Source organism: Vidua macroura, chromosome 3 (assembly GCF_024509145.1).
Source record: "Vidua macroura isolate BioBank_ID:100142 chromosome 3, ASM2450914v1, whole genome shotgun sequence".
Taxonomy (NCBI): Eukaryota; Metazoa; Chordata; class Aves; order Passeriformes; family Viduidae; genus Vidua; species Vidua macroura.
Genome location: NC_071573.1, coordinates 74,821,213 through 74,847,088, shown reverse-complemented (window position 1 = coordinate 74,847,088; position 25,876 = coordinate 74,821,213). Strand labels below are relative to the sequence as shown.

Genomic DNA, 25,876 nt, shown 5'->3' with positions numbered 1-25,876 from the left:
ACTGTAGGAATCTAAAAATTAGCAAATCATTTCAAAGGAGAGAATGTTGAGAATTAAAGTTATTAAACATGATAATTCTATAATTTTATCTGCCAGTACAGTTTGTCTAGAGAACACTTCAAAATACAAGAAAAGCTTTAAATTTGTAATTTTACCACATTGCTTAAAACAGCTGGTGAAAAGTCACCAACCTACCATGAAAGTTAAAACATGCAGGCCAAAAGCATTCTGAAAATAAAAAAACATCCTAAGGTTTTTGAAACTACCTTTGGACTTTCCGAGTTTAGCTCTGACTTGACACTCAAAACACTAATTTACTTCTTCATTATTGAAAAAAAAAAAACTAAACCCCAAACCAACTTTATCAGGATTGAAAATATTTATTGCAAAGGTTGAAAATAGCTGTTCTTACCTCCACTTTTGTTCTGTAGAGAATGAGACGCTTTAGGCTGCCCACTTTGGCTATGTGGTTGAAAGCCTGAGGTGGTATTTTATCACATGATGAGAGATTTAATTCCTGAAGATTTGGACACATTTCAGTGATGACCTCCAAGCATGTTTCATTAAGGAAATGGCCACAAGACAACTCAAGACGCACTAGTTCAGAGCCACAGACTTTCAGGAACCTGTAAAAGAAGCCCACATATTAAGTGAAAATTTAACATACTTTCAGGTGAGAGTCTGAATACTGTCAAAACCTTAACCATGTAAACCACAAGATAATTTCTTTCAAAAAAGAAAAGACAATAGTCTTGATAATTCTGTTTTGGTTTAGGAAGCTAGAATATGCTTTGTTATTAATATTAATTCTAAGACAATGGAGCAAAGTAAAACACTGATCATGTTTGAAATGTTTTAGAACAGCCAAAAGCCAATTTTGACAATGGCCTGCAAGTTTACACCAATAATTTTATATTTTATCTCAGAAAAATCTGCAAATAGAAAAATGAGGTTAAACAAATCCTTTTAAATGGATGATCTATTCAGAATCGTTTTAAGACTTTCAGGAAAAAAAAAATCTCATTCTTTTCATTAACTAGTTAGAATCAACACTTGCTAGCTGTTCTAGAACACAGATTCCTGAGGAATACTTGACTTTCATTGGAATTATAAAAAATTAATATATCATATGAAAAAAGACCCAAAATGTAGAAACTTTGATGGTCTCTATATTTTGCTTTCCTGTCAGAGATCTCATGTCAGAATCCCAAGCTCTTTTATCTCTAATCTGAGCTTTAACCAAAACCACATAAACTTAGTGACTTTTCATTTCAAAGATAACCTCCAAACCATAAATTAATCACTAGGCTTGTAAGCTTGATATTTAATAAGATAAAAATGCCCACACAATTGCCATGCTTATAGTTATATTTTCATAGTTCCTCCAGTAGAAAAACTATTGTCTTAAACTACATGTTGTAATGAGTTTCCCATGTTATTTCCTAGAATAATGGACCTACTTGTGAACAAGCATGAATTAGTTTCTCTTAATAAATATTCTGCTCTCTTACCAGTTCTATCCTACAAAAACATTCACTCAGACAAAGCAGCTTCAGGTTCTGACAATTCCACCATGAAGTCAGTATTACTTCTTGGGTTTAACTGATGTAATAAAAATGCCAGACAGACACAAAGCTCCTGCTTGCACAAAAACTCCTATTGCTACAAGGAAAGAGTTATTAGCCTTCCCAAGCATTTGTTCATGCTGAAGCTTAGTATGAAATTGCTGCTGGTCTTAGAAGAAGACACATTCAAGGAGGAGACACCAATAGTAGCCCAAGATTTGAAATCCATCTTTCAAGATCCAAGTTTCAAGCTGCCTCCTTTCCTTATTTTTTCATTACTTACTCAAGTCATACTTGCCATTCATTATCACCTTTCTTTATTCCTTTCACCTTGCATATTACATGGCCTTAGTGTGATTATGTAGATCCTATAGAATACAGAGGGAAAAGGAGATTCCAGGGTGGCATCTCCATCCCTGGATGTTTCCAAGAGCCACCTGAAACCTTGACTGACCTGATCTAGCGTTGGGGACACTGGCACTTCAAGTGGGAGCTTGGAGTAGACGACCTTCAGAGGTCCCTAACATCCAACATTTCTATGAGCCTAAGCAAACAGAAACAAAGAGAGGGTCTGAGACACAAAAGGGGAGACATAAGCCCCAGAGCCATAGGAGTTCTGCCATGTATGGTCTTCAAGTCTACTCCTCCACTGTTTTTTTCTAACTCTGCAGTCTCTATTTAGACTCTATTTTAGCTTTTAAAGTCAGAGTTTAATAAAACACCAAGCAGTTTCCATACTGGATACAGTGAATTCACAGAGACTAGTAAGCCTTCCTGTGGGAATGTCAGAGCTGAAATGACACGACAATTCACAACAATTAACATCAGGTATTTAAACATTTAAGTGCTATTTTAGACTAGCAATAGAGTTCAACACTATTACGGAGAAATGCAGGATGGAAATCCCCTGGAAATCAGAGCTGAGATATATGGATACATTGCTGATTACCAATTAGCCAATTCCTCTATTTAATGAGTGCTTTAACAATACATTCACACAGCTTCTTTCATCAACAAATTATCAGGTTTGTTTGAATGATGGTATTTTCCATAAAACTTTGTCAGTCAACACTTATTATACCTCCAGCTTTTAATTTGTTAACAAATAAATATTTTATGAATTACTCCATTACAATAATGGATGTTAGTTTAACTGCCATATAATTTAACAGGGCTTGGCTGTTATAAATGTTAGTAGAGATCAATGCTTTTCTCTTTCTAGGACTATTAAAAGTTAACATTACCAGGTCAGGGAAACACTCAGTTAACCCCCTAGACATGGAGAAGAACCCCAGGCTCACCAGCTGGAGGAGTTATTATCCTCATAACATTTTATTTAAACTCATTACACTTGAAACAGAGACCAAACACAGAGACAGCAACAAGCACTGCCCTTCATGGGTTTGTTGCCTTGCTGGAAAAGGTTACTTAGGAGACATGAAACAGAAACAAAAGGGGGATACGGTACATGCAGCAGCAGGGTACAAGAATGAGCAGACATGCATGTAGGAAAAGAAACAGAATGAGGAATCTGAGGAAGTCAACAACCAGCACATGGCAGAGAACACTGGGCAGAAGTGCACAGTTCTATGGGGACACCTTGATCTTTGTTTGAATTAAACAGACTGCTCAGGATAGAGGTCTTTTGCTGCTGTCTTTCCACACGGATCTCCACGCAGAGCCATATGTCAAGGCAGAATATGAGTTCTCATGCTTTCAAAACAAATGTGGCATGGTCTTCATACTTCTGAGACTTAACAGTCTCTGAGTGACTGGCTTGATTTAGCTAATCTGAAAAAAAACAACACCCAAAAAAGAACCTTCTACCCAAATCAAAATTTCTTCACATACCTCTCCTTTAATCACTGAGGACTGACTGGTTCTTGTTCTGCAGTCATCCATCCCTTTAGTTTTGTTTTTATTATCAATATTTTATACACACCATTTCTGAAGTGATTTCTCTTCATCCCTTCATATTTGCTATAAAATATGACTGAACAATCTAGGATAATGTGAACATGCACATTTGTTTTACCAGACAGTGCATTGGGCCTTTCCCTTGAAGATTATTCTCACTCTAGACAGCAGTATTTCAGGCCTCTTAGTTGTTCAGTTTTGTTTCTTTCTAGTTTTTGGAGAGGGGCCCTGTTTTGTTGTTTGGTTTTTTTTTATTTTTTTCCCAGGGGGGAGGGGATTGTTGTTTTTCATAAAAAAAGGAATTCCACTTTCCATCACCTGCCTACTCTCAAGAACTGCTGCTTATTTTCAACCCCTCCAGCTTTTGGGAAGCAAGTTCTAATGAAGTTTTCCTGAAATACAAATATATCTATTAGCAGGCAGGATGATATTTGCTCATGGTTAAACCCATCATGATCACAGGGTCACTTAGTCCACTAACAATTCCAATCTTGTAATTCATGTGTACATCATAAGCATATCCCACGATCCAAAATTAAAATCCAAGGTAGAAGAGATATACTCTTCACGTCAGAATGTAAGACCTCCAAAAGAAATTCTCAAAATACCTTTAGACGTGCTTACGCAGGTACTACACATCACATTCCCTCCAAACTAGAACCTATAATTCACTCTTAGCTTAATGATCCTCACTTACTCTATACTCCCCAGTTCAAAATTATTGGAAACGCTGTAAGAAGTAGCGAACATAGTCCTGGCTCTCTTTCATCTACTCATCCTCTCTAAATGCAATTAGCTACATAGTTTTATGTTCCTTTAGTGCAATTAACACAACAGTTTTCTATTATGCTGATTTTACCAAATCTTTTTTCAATTAAAATCTTCACTACTGATTTTATACTCACTGACATATATTTGAATTTGGTATCCAAGAGAGAGGGTGGAAAAGGGAACCAATTTCCATTTGTGAACAACACAGGGTCGGACAGAATTTTTTTCTTTAGCACTTTCCCTTTTGGTGTTACCTTTCATTAGCATCCATGTTAGTGATGTTACCTCTGTTACTTGACAGATACAATATTGCCCCATTTGCCAGGCCTTCCTTGGTATAAGCCTCCTAGAGTCATTATTTCATAAAAACAACCATTTATGTCTGCTTCAAGCCAACTACATGCTCCCTCCAGCTACTCAGGTCTCCTGTTTCCAGAGCCTGCCACCAGACAAGCAAAATGTCAAAATCCACCTGGATTTTATTCTTCCTCATTTCACTTCCAAGATCTTGAGATCCCCTCTTTCTTACTTAGCTCTATCTATATGACTGCTTGCACAAACTCACAGAGGACTTTCTGCCTTACAATTACAGCCTTGTGTTTAATAAAATGGTTTGTGGAATTCCATTTTAATATCCTTCTTAAAGACCTGTTCATATATTTTTAAATTCACAGTGATGCTTTTCCTTTCAAGACTGCCATGTTACACGACAGCAGCAGCATTTAGCATAGGTAATTGCAACAAAAGTGTTGAGGCTGGTAAGAGTGGAGAACAACTGGGTACATAGAGGTGTAGGAGAAGGAAAAATAACAAATGGCATCACAAGGGCTGGAACAGAGGAGTGTGTTGGTGGAAGTCAGATTAGCAGGTCACTGACATCCTTGAACACTTGTTCAGGCAGTTTTTCAGGGCACACAGATCAGGAGATGAAGGACAGGAGCGGCACAGGATGGTGAGACTGCATGCCAGACAAATTGATTTGGACACACATCTTGGTTCTCTTGGTGCATGCAAGAATTCATGCTTAAGAGCGAGACTTTGTAAGGTAATTTGGTTTTAAAATTAATCACTTTCCCTTCCTCTAGCTATTCTAATTGGCAAAATGATATTTTCTACTCTAGCATGTATTACACTTCCTTTTTGGTAAGTAAATCCTAAAACATGGCATGGAAGTAAGTAGAATATCAAGTACCTGATCATGTGCTTTTCTCAAAACAGATTAAACTATATCAAGAAAAACATGCAAAACAAACATTATAACTTTCTCTCAGTCAACCCTAGTTTTACTAAAAACCTCTGGAAATTAAAGCAAGAGACAGGCCTGATTGTTAAGTTGAGAATCCCTGTAAAGTCACACATTACTCCCTTTTCTATGACTGTTTGGTGTATATTTCAGTAATTTGTCTGACCCTCCTCCTAGTTTGACTTCTAGCAAAGCCTCACTAAATTAAATATTTTCAGAACACACTTCTACTAAAGGCAATGAAAGCTGTCAATTGTCAACAACAACAAAACTGTTAAAGAAATATTCCAGGATGTGCTTGCTATGCAAATACTGCATCACTAACCTGAAAATAAAACACTATTAATTCATTCTCACAGAGTAAAATGTCAGATGTAAATAAAAATCCTAATTCCTCAGATATTTAAAGATCGAGTTTAAACAAGTTAATGACATTATCAGTGATCCAAGGAAATCTGCATGCAGAACTCCGTTTTTAAACTGTCATTGTCCATGAGCTGTTTAAACCTCAGAGCATTTATTCAGCATCTCAATATTTACTACTCCTCCTATCAACTCCACTCACCCTTCCTATCCAGGTCCTCCACACCCATACTGATATTTCCCCCTGGCATGAAGAGATTCACCAGGCCTCCAAAGCCAAGAGAAATGCAGAGCTGCTTATGTAATGCTTGCCATGAATTCTTTGCTTATTCCCTGTCATTTTGCATTTCAGACTGTAAGACTGCTCAGATGCTCCTTTCACTTTTTTTGTACACTTTTAGTTCAATCTAATATAAAGTTTAGTTAATTTATATTATATGCTGAAATGAAAAATTTATGATAGTAATTTTTAGCCCTAAGGAATAGATGTTATCAATAAGTTAAAATACCTTCAGCTTTGCCTCAGGATGTTCATATGCCTGAAGCATTCTGTCTTCTCATGATAATACAGTATTTGCTCCAGTCACATTTCCTAAAATTACTTTTAACTTCTTTTCACTCTAGTACATTTTTGAAGAAAATACGTATTTCCAATCATTCCTTAGTATTTTCAATCATTTCATGCATATATGTACATTTTAAGATGACAAATTTATACAAGCTACAACTTTTAAGACTGTCATAAGAAACAACAGATAAAAACATTTTTGAAAGAGATTTTCCAAAATAAGATTTAAGCAAGACTAGCATTTAAACATATCCTGACTTGCAGAAATCCTAACTTAAACTGTACAACTGTAAGAATTAATCCAACTCCACTAGTTTTGAATTCAACACTGCCAACTGTAACTCCAAATGCTGAGAAAAGGGCAAAAATATACGTGTCCTGGTTTTGGACAAAAGGAAAAATGGTGAAAAGCAAGTCTTGTTCTAATGAGTCTCCTCTCTTAGTAGATACGTTCATAGCAAATGAGCAGCAAATTTTCCTCTCCTGGAGGAAATTTCCTCTCCTGCAGCAAATTTGACAAACATGCTGATGAAGACTGTCGAAAGAAAAACTTGTGTTGGAGATTTTACTAGAAAAGACTTTTACAGAAGAAATGGTTGCAAAATTATTTCTGTAATAGAAAAAGATTTAAAACCAGACCTAGTTACAGTGGAGAATTTTTGTTTCCGAAGGGAAAATGATAAGAACAGTTTAGACATGCAAATTATTTAGCTTATAACTCTGCTTTTAAAATTTACGATTGAACTGCACCTCCCATTCCCAGACTGCACCCATCTCTTCTAAGAAACACTTTTTCCTAAAACTAAGATAATTTCAGAATTGCAACAATGTCAAAATTTTTCCCCATTTGTTACAAATAAATATAATCCCTTATAAGAAATAGAAATGGAAAATGTTCACTCAGATTATTAATAGACAAACAATGAATATTTATTAATTAAAAACACTGTATACTAATACATGTTACTAGTAATTCAGCACTGAAGAAAAAAATTAGTAATAATAAAGTCATTTTCAACTAAGTAGAAGTCAGAAATGCCAGAACTGTAAAGTTTATAAGTCTCTGAATCTGGCAATAATTTCTTCCAAGACTACAAAGATTTTTCGCAGTGCTGTATACTAAAAAAAAAAAAAAAAATCATGGAAATGAAAAAGAGTTGCCGCAAAGATTCACATATGCTAAGTTTTCAAAAGACAGACTTAATAGCTAAGCATCAGAAAGCAGGCACTTCATGATTTTCAAATTGAATTCTCAATTAAAGCTTGCATATTCATCCTCTGCATAAAGTATCTAACATGAAATCCAAATTTAGGAGAAATTTTCGTACCCAATTCAACAACTAGCCAATGCTTTTTTTTTCCCCCTACCAATAAGCACAAAAAAGGCACAGGATTCTTGCATTATACTGGAGGGTCTAGAAAAACAGAAGAGACATTCCCATCTTGACAAAGTATTTCTTCAAAATATTTTACTTCCTCAGGTAAGGAATTTAGGCATGAAAGGAAAGAAAATGTCTGCATACTTGAGTTAACCGTTTTATTCAGAAAACAAATGAGACTTAAGAAAACTTTTTCAAATATATTAAACATTTCTGTTTCTTATCAGTCAATTTCTGCTTTCAACTGCCATTGCTGATTACCCCTTAGTTGAAGCAACAATTTTTGCTAAAATGAAATGCATTGATAGAAGCTGTTTAACTAATGCAAATGAGCAAAGAAGCAAGAAATTATATCTTAAGAAAGCAGAGAACATGGCTGTTATACAGAGAAGAATCCCTGCAAATTTGCTATTTTAATGACCTACACCACAGTCATATTTTCAGCTCATTGGAATACGCACATGCAACCCCCCTGTTTTCCAACAGGGCTAATGTTTTAAATCATTTTTATGAAAATATTTGCATTTACATTGGACTCCAGTGATTACTTGGCTCATATCATGTGAGCATGCAATCAGTTTATTACTGCAGCCATTCTAAAACAGTCCTACTGATGACTCATCTGTACAAAGAACAACCACAAACATTTTCCTTGCAAGATGGATTTTTGATAGCTCAGTTCTAGCACAGTGTTTTAGAAGCCCAGAAGAAAGCAAAACACTGCTCCCCCTGGAAGAAGCCTTTCAGTCACAAGCAGCTTGGAACATGCAGACTCTACAGACTGCTATGGACTTCTGCTGCTATATTTAGTAACTCCTACTGTTTTAGCTGTTCCTTTTTTCTACATCATAACAATCACACCCTTTATAGAAAATCCAAGATATTTCTTGCCTTTTAATAAAGTTTCAAATACTTAGTGAAACTACCGTGCAGCAGCTTTGCAAACATTTCTGTACATTTAACACTGACCTGCTAAATCCAGAAACAGAGATGGCTCCCCTGTTTCCAGTCCAAGATAAATTCAGCCACTGGATGAGCGTGCAGCGAGACTGTAGGTACTCCAGGGATGTGTCATTAATCCTTGCCCAGTACGGTTGTAAACTGAGATGAATGTACTGTAGAGGGTCACAGCAATGTTGATACAGTAGCTTACAAGTTTGTGCTAGTCTACACAGGTCTGGTACTGTAAGGTGACTCAAAATCAACTGGATGAGCTACATTAAAAACAGGAAAAAAGTCACAGATGGTCATATAGCACGTAAAACATTAAGGGAAAACTGCAAAGGAATAAGAAAATGCGTTCTAATGTCAAGAAAAGTAAAACTTTTACTTAAAAGTAACTTCTTAAATAAATTGATTAACTATTAAATAGAACTGCGCTGGCTTCTCAGTTTGACAACGTGCTAAACAAGAAAAGAAAAAGAAGATCAGCATATGAAAGTGACAGGAAGCTTTCAAATCAAAAGTTTCTTTACCCATGCTAATTTAAACAGTGATATATATGTAAACACTATGTTTATATATTTCCTTTCACTAAGTCTGCTCTTTCATTGAACAGAACACAGAACTGGCATCCTCCTTCTCTGTATTTGGTTTTTAAGATGGGAGATATTTGCAAAGTACATGGAAAAACAATACCATGTCCCAGTTTCCCCACACCCTAAATCAATTTCATATTTATTCCTCTTCTCCCTGCTTTAAAAATCAGTGTATTGTGTTCTATCTTATATCCTCTCCTCTGGACTATGCAACCGAGTAAAAAAATTCAACATAAAGAGATCTCCTTTTACAATCTCTTCCTTGCTGTAATACTTTGAGAGCATTTTTGTTCTACACCAGAGTCAAATCTGAAAGGCAAAACCCCTTTTTAACTGTATCAGTTGAATCATCTCAGCTTCAGAATAATCACCATTCTTTCTGACTAGCATCACTGTAACAGTTTTTTATGTCACACTCAGAAACTAAGAAATATCCCTCCTCTCCCATCACACTCTGTTTACCCTTCCAAGGAATGATCAACACACACACAGACATAAATACTCTGTTTAGGAAATAAAAACACCCAACAAAATCCAGAAATCTCTTTTAGCTTAGGAACCGAGAGAAAATGCACTTGAAAAATGAAATCTAAAAATTAATGTTTACTTTACCAGAGGTGTCTCTAGCAGATGTAAGTACCTGCACTCAAGTTATATAACTTAAATTGACTGTTTTCAAGCAGAGTGGGAAGCAGTAAATCACTGAAATGAATCAGTGTAAATTAAAAAAACTACAACTCACAAATCAACTCGAACGGAAGAGAATCCTGTGGTCCTTTCAAAATACCAACATGTTTCATTTTAATGTCTTAGAAGGATTCATAAGACAAATCCGCCAAAAATCAGAATAAAATCCATGACGTAAAATGAAAATGGAGCTTTTTGTGAGATCCAAACAGATTGTACTTCCAATGCATCACTTTATTATGCAGCTACTTTCCACCTCCCCTCCTCCCCCCTTCATTTTTGGAACAACAAAACAATTCAACTTCCTGCAAAATGGAAAATGTTACTTCCTACTCAGCTCCAGATTTAGTATTGAAATTTCCAACAAGATCTACGAATCTTAAAACATTTTAGTTTAACTCCATAGCAAAAATACAGTGTTTGATATACTCCAGTTTCTTTAATACTTGGTTTCAAGCCCTTCATCTTCTCTTCTCCTTGCTTGTCTGTTCCCCAAAAAACAGCCCAGACTTTTGTCTCTGCAGGTGTCTGGAACTCAGACTGATGCAGAGGACCAGCACAGACATTTCAGTGTAACAGCATACATACACAGTCAGACACATATATATATGTGCATATATAAAAAAATATATATGCACATATAGGAACTGCAGTTATATTATAAACAGCAAAGTTTGCGCCCAACTGGCATTTAGGAACCTGTTGACATTTTGAAACCTAAAATATCCAAAATAACTAGGAGCTAACAAAGACGTAATCCCAAGTTAATATCTTGATTTTTTGCAAACTTTCAGCTAATCCGCACTATGTAAGTCAGCTAAATATCTATTTTATTAATGCCTTTCCCCTCAGATTTTTCTCCCATGGTTACTTACTAAGTTTTCTAGAGCTGAAAGCTCAGCAGAGGCTGCACAGTTAGCAGAATTTATGTCTACAATTAATGTGACATAATGTCTGATAAAAGCAAAGTAGTACAAATTTCATTCAATGAGAAAAAAGTTATTTTGTAACTTCTGAGCAATAGAGAATGGTGAATGAAACTATAAATGACTGAAGAATGTCCATTTACACTAACTGATGACTTCAATGAGTATTTTGTAAAATACTTTCCATGTGTGGATGTCTTTCCACACCTGAGATGAAATTGCCCATGTCTCAATCAAAAAAAATTGTCTTTATTTTTTACTGAAATTGTTCTACTTCATAATATTTAGAATGAAAACATACAATGAAATGTCACTCCTATGATATTATACTCCTATGTTATAAAGTGCTTTTTCCTGGCTTTTGATTAAACAAAAAGAACAGGTTCAAAACATACAGGCTAATAACCATTAATCACCATTAGCCTGGAGTCTGGTGTCTGTCAGGAACACACTTTTTGTGTCTGTGTACCCTAGCATAAAGTACAATTTGATATCATAATGAGTACATGACATGATGGGCTGTACTGTGCTACGCTGTGTTCGTGGTGATTCCCAGAATGCTACAGAACTGAGAATCTGCTTTGAAAGCTAATTTCATAATGTAGTTTCTCACAAACAACAGTTTTTACTGTGATTTTATGAAAAATTATGACAATCATTATTATTTCACACTTTCTTATAAACCAATCAGTAAAAACAAAGTTTATTGGAAAAAAATTAGAAAGAAAACAAAATATAATTTATACAACACTCAATGGACTAAGAGTACAAGAGTACTTCCTCTGCCATTTCCAGGTCAAACATGGCACATGCCAGCTTTAAACTAGGCATATTTTTGAACTACCAAATAAAAAAACATAACATATTAAAAAAAAAAAAAGCTTCTCACCCACTACAAAGTTTGCCTATAAGCCCAGACAGAATTTCCACTCCTCAGTACAAGGGGCAAAACTTTACCAATGGTGTAGTTTCTAATAATACTTACTGAACCAGAAGTTTCTCTGGCTTTTTAAGCTTTTTTGTTGAAAAACAGCAAGCAACAACCATTTATACTTATAAAATACTTTCTGTGGCTAGAGCACAGTAACACACAACTTGGTTTTGTCAGAAGGGAATGTCTCGATGCTGGTCAAAGCTACAATACTCATACTTTCTACAAATTTCCTTTTTTGGTTCTTCCACATGAAGATGAAATGGTTTTCCAATAAAAAATACACTGGCCTACGCAAACCACTAATTCAGAAACAGACAAATGAACAACTTGCAATTTTTTGGTTCTTGCAGCTAGGGCTGCTACAGCTTAGACTATTTAATTAGAACTGATATTAAAACGTGCTCAAGTAAAGGACAAAGGATATGTGCACAAAGAGGCAAAGAGAGAAGGCAAGAAGAAGGCGGTATTCTAGGGCTTTTGGCATTTCTCAGTATAGTTTAAGAAAACACACATCTGTGGTTCTACAACAGTACAACTTGCACCAGCAAATGCACACACATTACATAGTACACATGAACACCAGCAGACATGAACAGCTCATAAAGCTTGTAGGCAGCTTTTGGAAAAATCAGCTTCAAGGAATGACAAAGATGTCATTTATATCTTTCTATACCAAAATTTTTACAAAAATCCTATTTTGGACTGGGGCATGCAGAGTCTTCTGATTCTCCTCTCTGGAGAAAAATAAGCTGGGTTTTTAGTAGCCAGCACATCTTGGTGAGTCTCAAACTGCACAACATGGATGCTGTGGCAGGTATTCCTCAGATTTCCCAAAAGCTTTGAATTTGGTCAGGCCTTTCAGTCTTCAAGTATTCCTGCAAAGCCAACTAAGACTAAGGCCTTACTCCTTCCACTTTACAAGCAGCACAAGCTGGTCAATGAACTGGGAAGGAAGACAAGGACATGAAGTCTCTCCTCTAAAATCCTTCCTCAATTTTAAGGTAGTTCTGTAGAAGAGATCATAGATAGTACAAGTATTTCACAGCTAATAAGTGCTGGTTAACACCATCCAAGGTTAGGGAAGGAAAATTCTCTCACTAAGATCATCCAAAAATCTACAGTTTCTTCTACAGAAGACTGTGCCCTGGCAAGTTGAGCATTTTTCTCTTTTTTAGACAAGAGCAGTCCTAAAATGTCTTTGGAGTTCACAATGCAGCAAACCGTTCCTAATGCCATTTTGAGGAACAACATATCGTAAGAAAGGATAGTCTATGGAAGTTTCAGAAATTCAGCAAAGGCAAAAAGAAAAAAAAAAAAAAAAGGCTGGAGGAACTGCTGCCTACTTAGCAAAACCCACTCAGCTTGTATATTTTATGAATTACATAAATTACATAGGATAGTACGAAAAAGCTTCAAACAGCTCAAATAAGGAACAGACATGTTTATGAAAACTTAGGACAGTTACACATTGACAATCAATATACACCTACAGAAAAGGTACAATTTTTCATGTAATGCATCAATCAAAACCGGAAGGAGTCAGCAATTGCCTTACTTCACCCACAGTTTGAACACTTCCCCTAAAAAGCTAATATTTGTCAGTCTTAAATACAGCATGCAGAGTACTGCTTCCATATCCAATGTGATAAAAAACTGTTACACCACCAAGTACAACATTTTTGTTGTTCTGATGCCCATCCCTTCCAGCTGGACTAGAAAGTAGGAAACTGAGATTTCTGCTATCACAAAACCAGTACAGAAATAGTCTTTTATAGTTTTCTGACGAATATTCCACCCATATTTTCAGTTTCTTTAAACCGAAGCAGAAAAAAAAAAAATGTTCTTGGTATTGACAGACCATATAAATTTATTCATGAAACCAAACATATTAAAAAATGGATAAAAAAGAAAGCTGGTAGACAAAAAGGAGAGCAGAAAAACACAATAAAGTACATGGAGACAGAAGCTCATAGGAGTAACAAGACTACACAAATACTTCCTAAATTAAAATTTTAATATGTGTTACCAACCATTTATGGTCTGATTCAATGAGCTTGGAGATCTTTTGCAACCTTCATGATTCTATGATCATGTGGAACAGAAAAGAGATTAATCAATCTCTCTGATATTCTAGTACATTACAAATCTATTTATCTAGCCTTTTCAAACAAGAAAAATTCCTACATTTAAATGAAGTTTTATCTACAATTAATTTCCTTGAATTACTAAAACCAACATGTTTTCAACTTTCAAACAGTTATGCGAAGTACTTTCTTTACTTCAGTACTGCCTGCAAACATCAACAGTAAAATAAACATCATGTGTACTCTGGGGGAAAAAACCAAACAAACTAACACCACTAAAGCTAACTCATGATAAAGTTAGTTTCCTTATCTATTATTCCATTGCATCAACAACAAAAAGAACCTCAAATCAAACTCAAGAGGTTTGGTTTCAAGAGACGTATCAAGAGAAGACAGGAAAAGTTGTTACATTCTCTTCCCTTCTCTCTCCTCTTTATAAGCACAAGAGTTGTTACTTTCTCTTCCTTTCTCTTTCCTCTTTACAAGCAAACTTCTGCAGGCTACTAGGGCACATGGTCACCCAACCACAGCCTCCATGTGTCAAACTGGGGTACTTAGAGTCAAAAGATGTGGTAAGACCGAAATCCTCTTTGATTAGATGAGGCATTTCTGCAAGCACCCTCCAATCCATGGCAGCACAGCTCACCTTCCCTTTCAAAAGCGAGCCTGGATCAAGCCACAAGCACTCCGAGCATTTGCTGAGTTCCCACACTGAATGAACACTTGCTGCCTCTGCCAGACTGCAGCACACTGAAGAGCAGGAATAATCTTGTGTCTGCCCAAATCCAAAGGACTGACCAGCAAGTAAAGGCTCCTTTCCACGATGTGCCAACAGTTTCTCTTAGGAGAGGTGAAGATAACTGTTTCATCTCTCAATTCTTACTCCAGTCAGAGTACCAGCCTTCATAAAGAGCTGTACCCCACCGAGAACTGCCTGACCTGCACATGGTATTCAGCAATCACACTCCACAATTTCATTATACTGGAAATTAGAGGAAAGAAAATACTCTTCTACAGACTCTGAGCACACTTGCAACCATCGTGGTGCCAGGGGATCTGGAAGGAGTTTACTCACAACTGTTTTCTGTGTTAATGATAGAATAAAAAGTAGCAAGTGTAAAAAAGAAGAGAGTGTGCTGAAGTCCAGCTATAAGATATTTTACCTGCACCGCAATTCAAAACTTAGCTAGACGGAAAAAGTTCACTTAATAATAATATAAAAATATTATGGCATTTTCAAGAACAAAGCTCTGTAAGTTTTCTAAGAGAAAAAACAGGAAAACAAACTTTTAACCTATTGCAAACTCTTTCCACTTCCAGATGTTTACTGAATCTTTTCATATCTCTTCTGTATATTTTCTTTGTCAAGCACGAGGACTAAAAATTTAGCAGAAAACTGCTAAAAGCCTCTAAGTTCAAGAGCTGAAAATTCAAGGCTAGAATAACTGGTGTAAAAACTGTGTGTGAATGCACAGATTCTTGAGAATTAAGAGTGCAGTAACTATGCAAATACCTAACATCCACCCATGGAAGCAGACAGACTTACAGAATTCAGGCATACATATACAGTAAATGCAGGGGATTCACAAGGAATGCAAGAACTAACTGGGAAAAAAACAACAATCCTGACCAATACTCTGTAAAGCACCTTTGCACCCTTAATGATCACGACAATGAGAGAGTGTAAACGTGCTTTTCTTACCTCATAAGGCAGTTTATCAAAATATCCATTAGTTGGCCATTCCCTGAGGGTAACAATGCTGAACTGTTTATTAAGGGTGTCCATTCCACAGGCAAATTTTTCTTCATCCTCATCTTCATCTATATCATTCATATCAATCATTGAAGTCTTAAGTGAAAGCACAGGTCTCTCTTTCACACCATGTAGTACCACTGCATCCAATTCAGTGTAATAGTCCAGAAGAGAGCTGTTCACTTCCAGTCGGATTAAGTTTGTGGGGAAGTTTATCTGTTTGATACAAGGTGTGAACTGCCGAGCCTGAGCACCGTTAACCTTCGTAGGTGCCTCAGACCAAAGTATTTCCCATCTGTGGAAAAAAAAAAAAAAGACATACATACAGTACAGGAATTAAAAACAAATTTTCTAAAGCAATTCCTGAGCACAGTAAGAGGGCAACATCATCTGTCAGAAGTATTTAACAAGTAATAAAAAAGGCTGAAAAGATGATTTATGATACTTATGCTTTCCCTAGATTTGATAAATATCCTATGGATGAATTTAACAAGACACACTAATTCAAGACCTTAGCATATTTTCTCCACTGAATAACAAAGCTGTAGACTCATAGTCACTTGTGTTAGTGTTATCTGTGCCCAGGTTTTTCTAACATCTCACAGATAAGGTAATTGAAACAAATGGATTGCTGATGTCTCCACAATGATGGCATGTTAGTGTAAGCACTAAAGGAACAGTCTTGCCATGTAACCCAAAGAGTCATTTGACCTCTTATTTCTTACAAAACAAAAGAAAAAAAAAAAACAAAACATCACTCAGACTCTTTAATATCAAGCCTGCCTAAATTACAGTATTACAAATTATTAAAAAAATTGAAATTTTACTTTGTTTATCTGCCTAGGCAAGCAAAATGTTCCTTTTACAAGTAATTCAGTGACAAATTAGCAAAGCAAGTAGAAACTTTAAGTCATTTTTGAAAGGGTCCTTTGCAAAAGATGCCAGAATTTCCAAACTGCTGAACTGAAAAGCCTTTCTCCTCTTTGGTTCAGTGACAGACAGAAGTTCAAGGCATGTACAGAACATCTTTACTTTCACACATAGACCCCAGATCTCCTCCACTAAGTGACAGGGAAACCTGCTGCCAACTGAGTAATCTGGAGGAATCAAGTCTTACATTCCTTCGATCTCCAGCACTCCCAAACTTGCCTAAAGGCCTGAAAACAGAAACATACTCTTTTATAGCTGCATAGGTCCTCACTTAGTGACTGGAGATCCTTCATCCACTTTTCCCCTTTTTTCCATGCTTTTCCTCCCTCAAGTCTAGTTAATTCCTGAAGAAGAAAGCCTCGAGCAGTTACTACTGCTACTCCCTTTGACAACGTGCTTACCTCGATACTAATCCAGACACTTCCACATGTACACCATCTATTTCTGATCAGCCTAGTCCCAGCTCCAAGGATTTCTCTCAGACTTCCTGTCCTGCCACATGAATTTCAGAAGCACTCTATCTGCTCCCCAACACCTCAGCATCTTGGCCTTCCCTACCAGACACCACTACTTTGAACTCACAACAGAAACAAATGCTTTAACTTTTTCCATCACAACAGAAAGCAAAAGAAATGTAGGGATTTTCATTAAAACACTGCACACAGCGTAAGTAAGGTTTAGAAATTTGATATTTGCTAGTAGGAAAATCAAGAAAATTAATCAATATTGGCCATAACTTCCATTTCACAATGAACATTTTCAGGTACGCACAGATAAATTTTCCTATCCTACATCATGCTGCTCTCCAAGTTTCTTATAGTAGAAATAGGAGACTTGCAGAACTCTTATGTCCCAAGGGAAAAAAACCCCAAAAACATCATGAACTAAAAACATAGAAGAGTAGTGAGCATATGGCACATCAGAGTACTAACATAGGAGAGTGGACAGCTCTACCCTAAAATTAACAGTTTTCATAAGAGAGACAGTATTAAGAAAAGATTTCATTAATTTACAAATGAATGTCAACTCATGGCAAAGTAACAGCTGTAGTCCCACTGTCACATCCTCTCACATAGGTCGATTCTCTAAGCAAATACTTAGTGCTGGCAAGCCACATGACCTTCCTTGAACACATCCAGATCACCATCTGACATTTTGCTTAGACACTTCCATGTACCCACTCAAAGTACCCTTAGGGAAACTCAAAGGCTATTTTTTCACTCATCTAACACACATTGGACCATCAACTTTTAGCAGAATGTGTCTGTTATTGACTTCTCCTTTTGGACCCTGGAGAGAGGATTATCTAGCAGCAGTAGAGCTCTCAAAAAAAAAAAAAAAATGTATCTGGAGACCTGGGCTCATCAAATTGCAGTGCAATAACCAGCACTAGCAGTAGCCAATTTCCAATCTTTGTAATAAACTAGAGAAAATGGAAGACACGTAGCATGATTTCACAATCTTATGAAGCTCCACACTGCATACCAAATGCTGATGAACAGCCAAACGAGTGACAGTTTCCCACAGTCCTTGTCATACTGTTTACTTTTCATCATCAGCCCACCAATCTAATGTCAAAGAAGTTAGCTCTTGGTTTATCTGGAAAAACTCAAGTCTATCAGGTTGATTTGATGATATTCTCTGCCTTGGTGGCACCACAAACAAGCAGGTAATAGCAGTTGCTCTGAGTAATTGCTGGTAAATCCTTCCCATGTGTAGGCATGGTAAATCCTTCCCAGGCTCTTAACCTATTAATACAAGTGGAAGTGATCTCTTCCTCTAGGATCACCACTGTGACACTTAAAGAGGCTGCAGGTAATCAGAATGGGAGTGAAAAATTCACATCAGGATCAAAAAAGTCTAAATTTCCAAGAGGCTTCAGAAAGAATTTCATTCTTCTGTTCTGGAACATTTTTGCTATGGTAATCCACCTAAAAATCTTTCATAAGAAAGGCATTTTTACAGTCAGTCATGGTTTGAGGATATATATCAAAATCAGTTTCCCTAAGAAGGTTGCCTGCATCTGTTTCAAGCTTACAATGTTCAATAAGCTATTTAACCCAAAACAAAGAGAAACTGAACCCAAATAATACCTTTAAAGAAGCCAAGGATTTCTGCCTGCCCCACACCCTGGGTTAATTAATAAGCTCTCAAAAAATCAAGTAGAATCAAATGAATTCAGGTAGTACATTGTTTGTCCTCCAGTCTTGTAGATACATAGTAACAGCTGATCAAAGATGTCACACTGCGAATGCTTTGATAAGAAGGTTTCATCAACAAGGTGCTAGAAAGCCTCAGTCTTTCCAGCAAGGAGTGCCAGGCAAAGCCTGAATAAAAGTCAGCAACATCTGTATTACTTTCTCTAGTGATCGAAGAAAAGGAGGACATTAAGTGAGTTTCTCAATTCAGCCATTCAGTCACAGACTCAGTTTCCCCATTAAATTTCTCTCTGTCCCATGAAGACAGACAGGAACTCAATTTTCTCTGATACTAGAGACTCCATACACCTAGGTGGTTAAAAAAAAAAAAAAAAAAAAAAAAAAAAAAAAAAAAAAAAAAAAAATCCATCCTTCTTCCTTTACCATGAAAAAAAATACAGTCTGGTGATTTGTAGGTTGAGAATCATACCTGGAAGGTCTGTGTCAAATGACAGCACATATTTAAAGCTTGCCTAATTTTTTGTTGACCTAATGTTGTTGGAAAGGTTTTTAATGGTTAAGATGATGCCTGAGCAGACCTGGTTACTTCTGAAGAAATATATGTAATAAGAGAGAGTCTTTGAAAAAGGGGCTTCTAGGAAAAGTAATCAGATTTCTCTCCAGCAATACAAGATTAAACTTTGCTTGCAATTGCTGAGGTTTCTTGTATTGTCAAATCGAGATAGGTGCAGAAAGTAAAAAAAAGCACTACAAGCAATCCAATAAATGCCTTGCCTCAAGAAACTAATAGCTGAGTTAAAAGCCAATAGAAGTGAGAGTTCCAGATAGACCAACAAGGAGCTCATAAGGCATTTCAGAGAATATAACCACACCTTTGATGAAAATGCAACTTGTGCAACAATTATAATCACATGCTACTCTTAGCTGATTACTGCACAGCAGAAATCTGTAGATTACCTAGGAGAAAACATCTCCTGCCTGCAAACATGCCAGGGATGCTTCAGCACACTAGTTCAAACCAACCTGGAAAAGTGTACCCCTGACCTCAGCTGTGAGCTCATGAACACAAAAGGCAGGGAAAACTGGGAAGATCATAAGCACAATTTAAGAATCATTCAGATTAAGCTGATAAGCAGAGTTCAAAGCAATCTACTCATTATGAGAAAATATGAAGCAAATTTTCATTTCTACCTAAAGTTCAACTCTGAAATACCAGAGACAGCAGACAAGACTCCAAGAATGCTCAGGACATTTAAAACAGCAAAAGGTATTTCAAGTAACTGCTCTGTCTACATGAGCTTTTTAGGAGCTTCTCAAAAATGACTGTATTCCACAAACCCAGAATTCATTTTTCTATGACAGGCATCGAAACAGGAAAAAGCTGTTTGCCTGAAGATGTCAAAACACGTTTTAAGTAAGGATGCAAATGTCTAGAACTTGTGTGTTACACATAGGTGAGATACAGGCCTGAAGGTTCCTTATCACACTCAAATGTGTTGATGGTATCAGCAGTGTTTTGGGTGTTTTCATCTGAGATTCTCAGGGAATAAAAGGTAAAGTGAAAGAACCATCTGAATGCCACTCTCTACAAGTAAGAACTCATGATATTTTACATTCAGTACACTGCCTTTCTGATTGCACTCCCCTTTTTTAAGGGGAAGGGGGAGCAGGGGGAGAGAGAGGTTCCATAAAACATTTTGATCCCTGTCCAGGCTGCTTAAATACAATAAATTTCCCATTGGAAGGAGAGGGAGCCTTTTATTTTGTCTGTCTTCATTAGCCTGCTTCTCTGGTTTGTAGCAGCTTCTGCCTCTACAGGCTTTAAGACTTTCAGAAACAGAAAGAAACTTTGCATACAGCAAACACAGTTGAACTTGGAAATACTAAGCCATGCTCAATTTTCTAGCAAAATTCTAAATTACATGAAATTACACAAATTAAATAGAAATAAACCACAGGAATACACAAGACAGAATGGAAGTGCTCCCAGACAAATGATCATGGTAGCTCATCCATGAGGAAAAAACCTAGTAAGTGTCACACCTTATCTGTAGCAAACAAGAAAAAATTAATCACAAGATAATCTCTAATTATTGAAGAAGCAATCACTGCATAGCAGGAAGGACACATGCTATGAAATATCACCCCAAGTACAGCCACAGATTCTAGACTTGTTAGGAATCTCTGATTTTGAGATTTATAAAAGCACGTGAATATACAGTATCAGTATAACATATATGACATAAAAACAACAGTCAAATCAAATTTTAAAAGACCACAGCAGGAGAATAGGGATCATGTTTTTGTTTCATATTACAAACTTTAAAACCTAAGTTATTTTTATAAAAAGAAAAAGTTGAAAATGTTCTGAAACAATTATTTTTTACTTTCCCATTTAAACAAAGACTAACAACAACTATTAAGAATATCAAAATGTATCAAAAGGGCTAACACTGAAGAAGCCACTAGGGAATCATCAAGAGAAAGCCTTCTGGGTAAAAAAGGAGGGAAAAACCAGGAAAAAAAAACCATTTTTCTCATCACAGAGGCTAGCTATGACTTACCCATCAATCTAATATACTATGAAAAACTAAGAAAACTCTCTTGGTTGGGTTCAGCTCATGCTGCATTTATCCCCACCACACGTGTGTAGAGCTCTGCCTCCTCCACTGGCTGAAGCTTGGTGACAACTCAGCATTGTCACCAAACCCTACAAACACAGAGTGTGTTCTTCTACTAATGTGTACAAAGTCCCAGGGCAACACTAGTAAAATAATCATAACACAACACAATCAAAAATAGAGATTGATTTCTTCACCACATAAAAATTGAGACTTTATGTTACATTTCCCTAATCTCAGGCTATTAATTTTTTCTTGGGTTTTCTGCACTTGGGTAATTCATGTAACAAATCTGTACATGGAATGTTAGTATAGTTTAAGGAATTACCTACACTTCTCACCAGTCAAGGTATGAGAGGCACAAATGAAAAGCACAAAAGGTTTCCATGTGTTAGAACAGCAGTTTCTCTGACATTTATGATTTTAAAAAATTGTTTCACATACAGAAAAGTGATGTAATGCCTTTTGTGTTTAAAGCAGGAAAAGATATGAGATGACAGAGAATCCTCCAGCTGCTGGATGCTGGTTAAAGTATAATGAAAAAAAAATTCAAACTAACTGTCAGGTTCTAATCATGAGGATTACTTAGAAAAAATTACAAACCCTCTGAGAGGTAAATGCTTATTCCCATTCCATGAAGATCTGACCCAGCCTCTAAAGACACTGAATAAAGCTCACCTGAGACAGCATCATACAAAGCTGTGACAGCAGTACTCAGTGCACCAGCAACAAAGGAACATGACCAAAGACCATTTTCTGAACACCTGCAAGAGCTGATCTTTCATGCAACTGAAGCATAAAGTGAGTAATACATTGACCAAGGATGTGGGTGTTTGCCATTTTTTAACAAAAATATGTAAAATTCCCTTGAGCAAGAACTGTGATACACTAGCTCCTCATAAAGAGACTTGTAGCCTAGAAGTTTTTATACACAGCTAAGTTTTGAATGAGCTGATGTTTTAAAAACTAACCAAAAATAAAAAAATATTACCTAGTTGGAACAGTATAATCCACTAAACATAACATTTAAGCAAGTCTGAATAGATTTTTTCCTCTCAGCAGTTTTGACTTCACCAACAGTTTGGCCTTCTCTGTATATCAAAAGGAGCTGGTGAAAAAGAACTTTCCTAATGACCTGCCCTTTCTATACTGGTGTTAAGAAACACATACAGCATCAGCTGATAAAATAAAGCAGCACTGAAAGGTTTCATTGGTAATAAACCAAGTATCAAAATAGTCAGAAGAGGAAAACAAGGTTCTAAGTGCCTTTTGAGTAAGTAGGTCACGGCCTTTTTTAACAGAAGAAACAGCACTTCAAGACCAAAACATCAGTTAAACAAGGAATCACCTGAGATTACAGCAGCATTCCATTTTCAAAAAAAAAGAATTCTGGTATCTGAGAGAATTTTTGAAAGTAAAAACAAGAGACCAAGAACAGAAGCAGAAAAGAGACTGCACTCTTGCACTCTTCAGATTCCTCTCATAAAGGTGGGCAAATGAACAGAGGAAAAAAATACTGTATCCCTCATGTGGAGAAAGGGTTCCTTTATCTTCCCTTCAAGACACCATGCATAAGACATTTGCCTCCTTTAGAAGAAAAGAGACAAACCAAATGTGCAGCTCCAAACACACAAGTCCTGCAGAGCAAAAGTAAGCAAAGAAAAGAAAAGGTCTCTCTAACACTTCCCTAGCATCAAGACTAACAATTATTGAAGAGGCAGCACAGACAACTCCTTCCAAGGATGCCTGAGACAAGCTTTTTCCAATCAGAAATATTAACCTATGCAGGCAGGACAGGGGGCATTCTTGCCTACAAATTAAAAAGTAAGATCCGACAGAAACTTCACCTTTTAATATGAAGAAGGGCATCTGAGCTCTCACTCTGACCACACCTCAAGAGAAGTCATAAAGCACAAACCTCCAAGTTTTATATTTGTATTTTCACTTCCATCTCCCTTTAGCTCTCTGTACAATTTTCAATTTCTCTTTTGTCTACCTAATTAAACAGGTGCTTCAGTTAACTATTTTTGAGCTTTCCTCCAATCTGTGCTCCACCATAAGGAAATAAAATCTACATCACAAAGTAAAAAAGTAAAATGGAAGCTCACAGAGTAATTGCCCAGAAGTCATTGCGCATTAGGTTCTGAATTTGAAAGTCTTAAAGCTGCCTTCACCACACACCATTCTGTAAGTAAGTTCTGAATTACAGTGCTAAAAGCACTCATACTTCTAAAGTTAGGTGGCTTGTTATTATTACTTTGATCTATCACTGTTCCTTGAATTCAGATGTTAACTTTAGAGCTATGCAACATATTCTCCTTAGATCTGTAAAACAAGCAACTGCACTTAACCACAGCAGATGACAGAAGCATACAAAATATATTAACTGGGAATTATGAATATAAACCATGACACCTGATTTTCCAAGGGTTTTTGAATTAACATCAATGGCCCAGTATTAAAAAGCAAGGGATAGTAACATAGACCTAAAAATATACTTTTTAGTGGCATCTGTTACAGGTAAGTCAGTAAAAAATCACCCAACATCCTAGCACTGCTTATACCACCCAAGTGTGTATTTCATAGCAATATAGTATTTGTTGGCATACTAACCTTTACAGGACACATTTTGTTAAGTATTTCTTCAATCAGCCCTCCCTTCCTTTATATCTTTGGTATCATTTAATCTCTTTTTGATATGGAATACTTCAATTGCATATACTGATGGCTTTTCCCAATGTTTTTCTGCACTACGTGCTTTGACCTGTTCACTTCCTCCTTCCATTCCTATTTCCTCACTTCCTCACTAAGAGCTTTTCACTGCACACACAGTGTTTTTCTTTACTATCTCACCATTCCCCATGTTACCACACTCCTGATCCTGCAACTGGAATTTCATCAAGACTTCCTAATATAAGGAAAACCAACAGGATCAAATCTGCTTCTTTTAGATGAAGTGAGTGTAAAAACAAGTGCAGCTCACCACCCTTTGACCAGACCAAAAAAGATGAGACAAATGGTATCACCTTTTGTCTGACTGTTCTGTGCTTCTGGTTTCAGCTTTATTTCCATAAGAATAGTTACAGTGCCTAATTGTACTATACATGCAACCTAAAGCATGCAGAGAAGAAAGAGTCCATGGCTACTTGAAGCAGGATGATACAGCAGCCATGAATCCTTAACCTCTTCTACACAATTTTCTCTTCCTACTGAAGGAAGAGCTCAGACCTACCATTTCAATAGTGTTTTATACAGACATAGTAATTATTGCCCATAAAAATTCCAGCACCAAAACTATCATTACACAAATTAAAGTTGATGTTAGGAGATGCATTAATTCCTAAAAGATGTCTACATCTCTGAAGTTGCTATCAAAACAAGTCACCACAGTTTTAAAAGCATGAGGAAATAAAAGAAAATTTTAGCCAGTCAGATACAAAACTGATAAGTATTAGGAAGTTCACTAAGCAGCCCTATTTGTAGCATTTAACATCTTACAGGAAAGCATAAAGAAGAAAAAAATTACCTTACTTCAGCTGGTGGATTTTGTGAGTAAGGATTTGCAGAGCATGCCAAAATCCTGACTACAGCTCCAGGATGGTATGTTTCCAGAATGTGCACTGCAGTGGGATAAACTGGTTCTTCAAAAGCAAGTTCCACATAGTCTTGGCTACAGAAGGTGGATGGTGTCCTCTTGAAAGGCAGCCGAGCGCTCGGGCAACGGTCCCACCAGGTCCCGTAAGTTCGAAAGACAGCAGTCTGGGTAAAGTCACCAGAACTAGGGTACACGTTGGGAATCCCCGCTAAATTCCACATGGTATAGGACATGCTGTTTTCACTGCCATAGTGAGAGCTGAAATCCAACACTTCTTTGGCATACTGAACTATTTCAACGTTGATAGGTAAGGCTCGGGTGTTCGATTCAATAGCCCTCCGACTGTTCATTTCTCCTCTCGTCGCTGTCCTAGCTCGGCGCCGAAGGCACATGTAGTAAAACATGCTCAGAACTGTTAACATGGGAAACACTGGTGGCATCTAGGTAGGACTTAGGAAGATGCCAAAAGTCAGGAGTCCTTTATAAGTTGAATTAATTGCCTGTGGTGTTTTGAAAAAGAGCTGATAAAACAGAATGAATAAACACAGTGAGCAGATACAGGATTCTTAGAAAGCAAATTGTACTATTTTGAATATCATCTTAAACAAAGTACTGCTACTAAAATATTCATAAATTATTGTATTTTATTGTAAGACAATTGCTTAGTTGGAAGCTACTAAGTGTGACTTCCCATTTACATTTTACCTTACTTCACATTTATTTTTTGTTTAAAAAAAGAGAAGACTATGAAGAAACATTAGCCAAAACCAGCTCTCAAGCAACATAAAAACTAATGGTCAAAATAAGCATTATCTTTAGGGATTTATTACAAGAAAAAAAATT

The 25,876-nt window shown here is 36.5% G+C and overlaps 1 protein-coding gene across 1 annotated transcript in view; it reads right to left on the bottom strand.

The window, feature by feature from the left end:
* Positions 1 to 25,876, bottom strand: part of FBXL4 (F-box and leucine rich repeat protein 4) — a 58,529-nt gene that overhangs the window by 26,297 nt on the left and 6,356 nt on the right. The window contains exons 3-6 of the mRNA XM_053973738.1: positions 24,965 to 25,554; positions 15,678 to 16,023; positions 8,776 to 9,020; positions 413 to 626 (exon numbers count right to left, since the gene is read on the bottom strand). Coding sequence (XP_053829713.1) covers positions 413 to 626; positions 8,776 to 9,020; positions 15,678 to 16,023; positions 24,965 to 25,473 — 1,314 coding nt within the window. The 5' untranslated portion in view covers positions 25,474 to 25,554. The remainder of the gene's footprint in view (positions 1 to 412; positions 627 to 8,775; positions 9,021 to 15,677; positions 16,024 to 24,964; positions 25,555 to 25,876) is intronic.